This window comes from Brassica napus, chromosome C6, assembly GCF_020379485.1.
Source record: "Brassica napus cultivar Da-Ae chromosome C6, Da-Ae, whole genome shotgun sequence".
Classification (NCBI taxonomy): Eukaryota; Viridiplantae; Streptophyta; class Magnoliopsida; order Brassicales; family Brassicaceae; genus Brassica; species Brassica napus.
Window position 1 is genome coordinate 15148272 of NC_063449.1, and position 8581 is coordinate 15156852.

General features: G+C 35.5%; 1 protein-coding gene and 1 pseudogene across 2 annotated transcripts; both read left to right on the forward strand.

Moving 5' to 3' along the window:
* The first annotated feature begins 2274 nt into the window (after window positions 1–2274).
* LOC106445610 (trihelix transcription factor GTL1) lies at window positions 2275–5371 on the forward strand. Of its 2 annotated transcripts, none has more exons than XM_048759516.1 (3): window positions 2275–2894; window positions 3275–4661; window positions 4744–5371. In XM_048759516.1, the coding sequence occupies exons 1-3, from the start codon at window positions 2584–2586 to the stop codon at window positions 4975–4977; spliced, it is 1932 nt and encodes a 643-aa protein (XP_048615473.1). In that variant the 5' UTR covers window positions 2275–2583; the 3' UTR covers window positions 4978–5371. The 2 variants fall into 2 exon arrangements, with proteins under 2 accessions (XP_048615473.1, XP_048615474.1); XM_048759517.1 differs by having other exon boundaries at window positions 2308–2894; window positions 4748–5371.
* A 343-nt stretch (window positions 5372–5714) lies between these two features.
* On the forward strand, window positions 5715–8372 carry LOC106449339 (annotated as a pseudogene).
* Window positions 8373–8581: the final 209 nt, after the last annotated feature.

The window sequence follows — 8581 nt, forward strand, 5'->3', positions numbered from 1 at the left end:
GTTTAGGGTTTAAAGTTGAAGTTTAGGGTTTAGGGTTTAAAGTTGATGTTTTAGGGTTTAGAGCTGAAGGTTTAGGGTTTAGGGTTTAGAGTTGATGTTTCGGGGTTTAGGGTTTAGAGTTGATGTTTCATGGTTTAGGGTTCGTATTTAAAAAAAAAAGGTTTAGGATTGATGGTTTAGGGTTTGTGGTTCGTATTTCAAAAAAAAAATAGGGTTTAGGATTGATGGTTTAGGGTTTAGAGCTGAGTTATAGGGTTTAGGATTTGAATTTCGAAATAGTATAATTCGAAAAAATTTATAAAATTATTTTTTATTTTTTTTAGATTTTTATTTATTTAAATATTTATTTGTTATAGAGAAAATGACTAGGATAGCACTAAAAAAGTTTTTGTCACAAATATAGCCTCTAAGAATAAAAATGACTAAAATAGCACTTAATGTTTTATCAAAAGAGATAAATATACACTTATACCCCAACTGTAAATTAATTTAGACATTAGGGTTTAGAGTTAATGGGTGGGGTTTAGGATTTAGGATTTAGGATTTAGGGTTTAGGGTTTAGGGTTTAGGGTTTAGAGTTTAGGGTTTAGAGTTTAGAATTTAGGGGTGGGGTTTAGGGTTTAGGGTTTAGAGTTAAGGGGTGGGGTTTAGGATTTAGGGTTTAGGATTTAGGGTTTAGGGTTTAGAGTTTAGGTTTTATGGTTTAGAGTTGGGGAGTGGGGTTTTGGGATAAAATTTCAAATTTTGAAAAATAAAAAAAAATTTAAATTTTTCAAAAGATAAAATGCTATTTTGATTATTTTAGTTTTTGATTGCTATTTTTGTGACATAAACTTAGAAATGTGTTATTTTGGAGATTTGTCCTTTATTATATATATAAAGAATAAGAGCATAAGATTGTTTTGCCACTTAATGAAGAAGATATTTTGAAAATGTCCATTTAGTGGTGGTAAAAATGGAAAGTGGTAGCGTGAAAGCGATAAACATATAATTTACCCTAAAAAATAAACATTTATTAAAATTATAAATGTTTTATTTATTTTTATTAATAAATTTGATATAAAAATTATAGATTTTTATCCTTATCAAAATTTTCTGCTTATTCTTGAAAAATATATTATTAGATGATATTATCTATTCTAACTAAATTATTATTCATTGACTAAATTGTTTCATCAAACTCAAATTATATCATATTTCTTAACTATTTTTTTTATTGTATTATGTGTTATATTTTTCTTGAATCTGAATTTTCAAAAATAAATTATATATTAACATTTGGTTATGGTTTTATAGTATGTGTTGTAAATTTTGTTAACTTTAATTTAATGACTAATAATTAAAGAATAATTCCGTAAGAATCATTTTCTTGTTATCATAAAAAGGTTTTTCCTTTTTGTTTTTAAGACTTTTATGTTTGCTCTAAAATTTGATGTATTTAGTTATATTATATATTGTTCATTTAAATATTTTTAGATTGATGTCAAATTTTGTTGGATTGAAATTAATTTTTTTACTAATAGATTTGGTCTAAGAATAAAAAGGATGACAATTTTTGAGTAATTAATAAAAAAATTTAGTGATATGATTAACTGTCCAAATTTTACATAATTTTCTGATGAAGTGGTATAATGAGAAGAGAAGTTACAATTTCATTTATAATTTGTGTAATTATCAAAAAGAAAATATAGTATCCATTATATAATTTTGGAACATTTAGATAAATAAACTAAAGTATATGAATTTCATATTTACTAGAGTACATTAGGTATGATTTATAAACATATAAAATTCATTGGCGTTAGATTCACTATTGTTTGATCTGTTTTTGTTACATCACTATTGTTTAGTCTGTTTTTTTTCTTACATCACTATTTGTTTGGTCTGTTTCCAAAACTATATTACACAACAAAAATTAAAATTATAAAGCAGAGAGAGACTTTTGAATTGGAGAGGAAAGAGAGTGGGAGAAAGATGTCAAGGCTGGTCCAGCTCAAATCGGGTAAAACAATCAAAATTCCAATTTTGTCCTTCGTCTTGCGAAAATCTGATTGTCACATACCCTACCAATAAGACAACGCCACGTGAACACGATAGACATGATGGTGGGAGAGGACAACAACATGGGATAGGCACATGAATTTGTGTTTATTTTATACATTATTTTCAATTTTAACCAAAAAAGAAAAAAAAAATCAATAGGTTCACTGGCAATGAGATGTATGCGGATCCAAATTTAACTTTTAAAGCCCTCCTTCCATATAATAATAATACAAATAAAATTTAATGTTAATAAAAATATGTGGACCCTTTTAAATATAAAAAGAAAAGAAAAAGAGAGGTGAAGAAAAGTGGGTTTAACAATTATTTGCTGCAAAGTTAGAAGAGGCTCAGCTTTATTAACTTCTGTTTGCTTTCATTCTCTCTATCTATCTATCATCATCCTCGTAGTCCTCATCTCTCCTTTCTAACACCTAGTTGCAGTAAAAAAAAGGCTGCTTCTTTCTCTTTCTCCATAGTCAATGGTTTTATGAAGAAGCCGTGAGATTGAAGAGAGAGAGAGAGAGAGTGTGTGTAGAATAAATGAGTTGTGGATTCAAATCAGGACTGGTGAATCTAGAGATGGAGCAAGGAGCTGGAGGAGGTAATGAAGTGGTGGAGGAAGCTTCACCAATCAGCTCAAGACCCCCGGCTAATATGGAAGAGCTAATGAGATTCTCAGCGGCGGCGGATGAAGGTGGAGGGTTGGGAGGAGGAGGAAGCTCGGCTTCTTCGTCGTCGGGGAACAGATGGCCGAGAGAAGAAACGCTTGCGCTTCTCAGGATCCGATCTGAAATGGATTCTACTTTCCGTGACGCCACTCTCAAAGCCCCTCTTTGGGAACACGTTTCCAGGTTTCTCTCTCTCTCCTCCATTACTTCTTGAGTTCTCAACTCATCAATGGTGTTTCTCAAATCCAAAAGATAGCATATAGAGATCTATCTGCATGTGTTTCCAACGCGTACTTTTTTTTTTTTTTTGCTGTTACTTATAAATAATAAATAATATATTCGAGATCAAGCATCCTCATCATCCCAAGAAAATTAAAGAACTGTTTGTTTATACGTACAGAAAGAAAGGCTCATGAATTTCTGGGACGTTTTAGATTTTACGATCCCAATACTCTTTTTTTTTTTTTTGTAATTATTCCCGATCGAACAGTACGTATTAATTTTCCAGCTAACAATGAAAAAAAAGGACAGAAACTGAGGTTTGATGTTTGAATGGCACACAGGAAGCTGTTGGAGCTAGGCTACAAACGCAGTGCTAAGAAATGCAAAGAGAAATTCGAAAACGTTCAGAAATACTACAAACGCACTAAAGAAACGCGCGGTGGTCGGCATGACGGTAAAGCTTACAAGTTCTTCTCTCAGCTCGAAGCTCTCAACACTACTCCTCCTTCCTCTTCTCTCGACGCCACTCCTCTCTCCGTCGCCAATCCCATCCAACCGCCTCCTTCTTCATCTCAGTTCCCAGTCTTCCCTCTACCGCAGACCCTACCGCACAGTGTCTCTTTTACACCCAATGTAGCTCCTCCTCCTCCTGCTCCAATGGGTCCCACCTTTCCCGGAGTGACCTTCTCGTCTCACAGCTCATCGACGGCTTCAGGAATGGGGTCTGATGATGACGACGACGAAGAAGATATAATGGACGTGGATCAGGCGGGTCCCAGCAGCCGCAAACGCAAACGTGGTAACCGGGGAGGCGGCAAGATGATGGAATTATTTGATGGTTTGGTGAGGCAAGTGATGCAGAAGCAAGCGTCTATGCAAAGGAGCTTTCTTGAAGCCCTTGAGAAGAGAGAACAAGAGCGTCTCCATCGTGAAGAAGCTTGGAAACGCCAAGAGATGTCTCGTTTAGCTCGGGAACACGAGATCATGTCTCAAGAACGAGCCGCTTCTGCTTCTCGCGACGCCGCAATCATCTCAATGATTCAGAAAATCACTGGCCACACTATCCAGTTAGCTCCTTCTTTCTCATCACAACCGTCTCCTCCGCCGCGTCAACCGCCACCCGCAGCTAAACGCCCTTCATCACAACCTGTAGAACCACCTCAACTACAACCAATAATGGCCATTCCACAACAACAGGTTCTTCCTCCTCCTCCTCAACCACCACCACAACAAGAGGTGACCATGAGCTCTGATCAATCGTCGCCCTCGTCATCGCGGTGGCCAAAGGCGGAGATTCTTGCGCTTATAAACTTGAGAAGCGGAATGGAACCAAGGTACCAAGACAATGTCCCTAAAGGACTTTTATGGGAAGAGATCTCATCTTCCATGAAGAGAATGGGATACAACAGAAACGCAAAGAGATGCAAAGAGAAATGGGAAAACATAAACAAATACTACAAGAAAGTTAAAGAAAGCAACAAGGAACGTCCTCAAGATGCCAAGACCTGTCCTTACTTTCACCGCCTCGATCTTCTTTACCGCAACAAAGTCCTTGGAAGCGGTGGCAGTTCTAGCGCTTCTGCTCTACCTCATCAAGACCAAATATCAACGGTACAAAAGCAGAGTCCGGTCTCTGCAGTGAAGCCCCCACAAGGAGTTGTTACCGTCGGGTCAGCTTCAAGTGAGGGAGAAGAACCTAGAGAGGAAAGTCCGCAAGAAACAGAGAAGGTACAAACTTTGCTTTTCATTTTCAAAATGTTAATTGCTTTTGTTTCTTAACAACTAAAATCTTGATTTGTTGTAATTGAAGCCAGAAGACCTTGTGATGAAAGAGCTGATGCAACACCAAAAACAAGATTCAATGATAAGTGAGTATGAAAAAATTGAGGAGTCTCACAATTATAATAACATGGAAGAAGAGGAGATGGATGAAGAACTAGACGAGGATGAGAAATCTGCGGCTTATGAGGTTGCATTTCAGAGCCCTGCAAACAGAGGAGGCAATGGCCACACCGAGCCACCTTTCTTGACAATGGTTCAGTAAATCAGAATCACTGTTTCTGAATTTCCCTCGTCCCAAGAAAATCTACTTATGTGTGCATAGTTTCTAAACAACACCCCAAAAACAAAAACACAAAACACCATCTGACACCAGAAACTGAAAATCAAGGTCTCATCAATCTTGATTTCCAGTGAATACAATTCTTTCTTCACATTCTTTCCCTTTGTTTCTTTTCTTTCTCGCTGTCTCTTGTTTGTTTCTCGGTTCTTTGTTTTCTTCTTCAACACATACACACCCACCCTCATGAACAAAAACTCTAGCTAAAGGTCTTTTAGTTTATTTGGAGTTGTAATTCATCAGCAAGTCTCACTCTTTTTTTTTCTTCTTTAAACATTTGTTGATTGGTTAATTGGGGAATAAAGAGTCTTTTTTTTTCCTTGAGGAGACCTAAGATTTCAAAAACAAGGAGATACTGTAAATCTTTATTTCTTCATGGTGTTTTACAGCATTTTTTTTACTTTATTTCTGCTGCTTCTGCTTTGACTGATAGATGAAAAAGATTGGCTTATTCATATTCACTTTGCTTCTGTTTTTTTTTAACTGAGAAGAGACTCACTCAAAGCCATAGCTTGAGAAAGAGGAGAAGAGAAGAAAGAATATGTGTTTTATGTTTTATCCCTTTTGCGGCGCCCACAAAGACACAAACCGATAAGCCTTTTATTCATTTGTGTCACGATCAGTTAAACAGAGTCACTCAAAGTTTTGTTCTTTTGTTTCAACTTTCACCCTTTTTATTTTATTTTCATTATAATCAAAAGCATGTGCAGCTTTTGTACTTACAACGACAAGACTCGTGCCACTTTCATTGTTCATCTTCTGTTTGTTGCTTTTTAATACCTTCAAAAGCTGTTTCAGAATATTATTGATTTTTACTGCAAAACTAATCATATATAGAGGAAACCCCCTTAAAAAAATACAGAAAATAATAAAAGCTGGTTATACAAATGGAGAGAATATACAAACATGGACTGAGACAGCATGATCATACCAAAAAAAAGAAAGAAAGAAAAGATTCTGTATCTTTTTGATAGAGAGAGTAATAATGGAGGAAATGGGTACAGGTAAGAAAGAGTAAACACCATTTTGATTGCCAACTTGCTTTCACCTCTTTGTGTCTTACACAGCTGCCCCAACGTGCAATCATTTATATATGTTTATATGTATCTAATTATACATATATTACAATGTAAGCTTGTGTATAAAATACACCAACGAGCCTGTCCTACCCATGTGCATTTGTTGTTTTCTTTATTAATTACACTTTATACTCTTCTTTATTTTTTTTTGTTTAATTACGTATATTTAGGGTAACTCTAAAACAACCCAACATGTTATCAACAGTTTCACATGTTGATCCCACCATAAACTCAAAAGTTTAAGATCTGTTTTTAAGTCCCTCACATGTAGTTTCCTTTTTGATTAGGCTTTAGCTAACTTTTCTTGTCTACTAATCTATAATGGCATTTTGATTATGAGGTTCATCCCATAGAACGAAATTTATTTCATATTAAATTAATTTATTTTTTGGGAGATTAGACCTTCGCACAAAACTTGAACAAAGTACTTAGACCATGATTAATCCAGTCTCTTAGATGGGTCTTTAAGGAGAATTACAAGTAAAAGAAAAAGAAAAATTGTAATTAAGACTAGAACGTCTCCTAAATAGGAGTTAGAAGAACCGTCCTTGTTGGACACATGTTTTAATCTTATTGGAGAGGGAATTTCAGAAGGCAAAAAAAAAATGATCACCGAGTCGTCATTCTTTCGGTGCTCTCTCTCTCTCTCTCTCTCTCTCTCTCTCTCTCTCTCTCTCTCTCTCTCTCTCTCTCTCTCTCTCTCTCCTTTTCTCCCGAAAATCGCATGCATCTAGAATCGAATCAAGCTTCTGTTTTGTGAAACGAAAGGTACAAAGTTTGTTGTTTTGTGATTGTATTCAGATTTTGAGAAGGGAAAAAAAAGAAACTGACTTTGTTTGTTTTCGTTCTCTATCTCTCTCTCTCTTGATTACGAAAATCGCATGTGTTGGCTAATCGTTCTACTTGATAAGCAAACAAGAAAGGAACTTATATCAGCTTTACGACTTCATATGGACAGTAATTTACAAGGTATGTAACTGCACAGTAAAAAAAGAATGTGGACTTGTTTGCATTTAAGTAGTTGTTCACGCTTGTTCCATTTGAAGTAGATTGAAAAGTCTCAGACTTCCTATAGCTTCGCTCTTTGGTAAGTTCTGCCTTGTTTATCTGTTACAGATGAAAGTTCTGGTGAAGAAATAAAGGAAACTACTTCATCCACTCGCTCAGAAAGTGTGACCATCAAAAGAAAGATCAGAAGCAGGGAAGAGTCTACAGAAGATGACTGCATTAGCTCTGATGCTTATGGCAATGACCATGGAGAAAAAAGAGTAAAACAGTCTACTCAGAAAAAATTGAATGCCAAAGTTTCTTCAAAAGCTAGTGAACAAAAGTCATTAGCCAAAACAGGTTTGTCATGTGTTACAGAAAAAGTAAACACTTTGTACTATATACTGGCAATCTACATAGAGTATTATGAAACACTATGTGTTGCTTTATCTTCTTAGGTAAGCAGAAGCTTCGGTTAAAAGAGGAAGAAGCGTCATTGACCGTATCTAGCAAAGTCCTCAGAACCGATTAAATCATATCATCCTCAATTCAAAGTGAACCATGGACGATACTTGCCCATAAGAAGCCTGAGGAAGACTGGAAAGCTTATAACCCAATGACAATGAGACCTCCTCCTCTCCCAGAGGGTACCAAGTCTGTAAAGATTATGACTTGGAATGTTAATGGATTGAGAGCATTGTTGAAGCTAGAGAGCTTCTCTCCTCTGCAACTTGCCCAAAGAGAAAACTTTGATGTGTTGTGCTTTCAGGAGGCAAAGATCCAGGTCATTACATAACATTAGCCTTTCTTATGTTTAAAAGGATTAAATTCTTGTGTACTAAATACATCTATTACACTAATGTTAGGTGAAGGATGTTGAGGAAGTTAAAAAAGCTCTTAGTGATGGCTATGATCATAGTTTCTGGTCGTGTAGCGTCTCAAAACTTGGTTACTCTGGAACTGCTATTATCTCACGAGTACGACAAGAAGGTGCTTAATGGTGTTTGATACACAAATTTTTTTTTTTTTAAGAACCCCAAAATAAAAGCTTAACATTGGAAACCCAAAATCAAGGCAGTTCTTAACTAAAATTCTTAATTAGTTTTAATTACTAAAATAATGAATAAGAGATCCAAATGGGGTTATGGGTTAATCATGCTCTTAGATTCTTAATCGGTAATTCGGGGGTTTTGTTCGCTATGTCAATTCTTCACTAATATTTTATATTTTTAATAAACAGTCTAGTTATATCTCCAAACCAAGTAAAATCAATCTGGCTCGATCAGTATCTCAAAGGGTGTACAAGTTGAGCTTTAAACAAAAAGAAAAGGAGTTTTTAAGATTAAGAGTTTGATTACCGCCTACGCAACGAAACTAAAAAAACACGTAACACACTCCAGCCTCCTGTTCGAAGATAATATGGGCTAAGCCGCTAGATTGATAACCTTTTTTCCGTCAACACG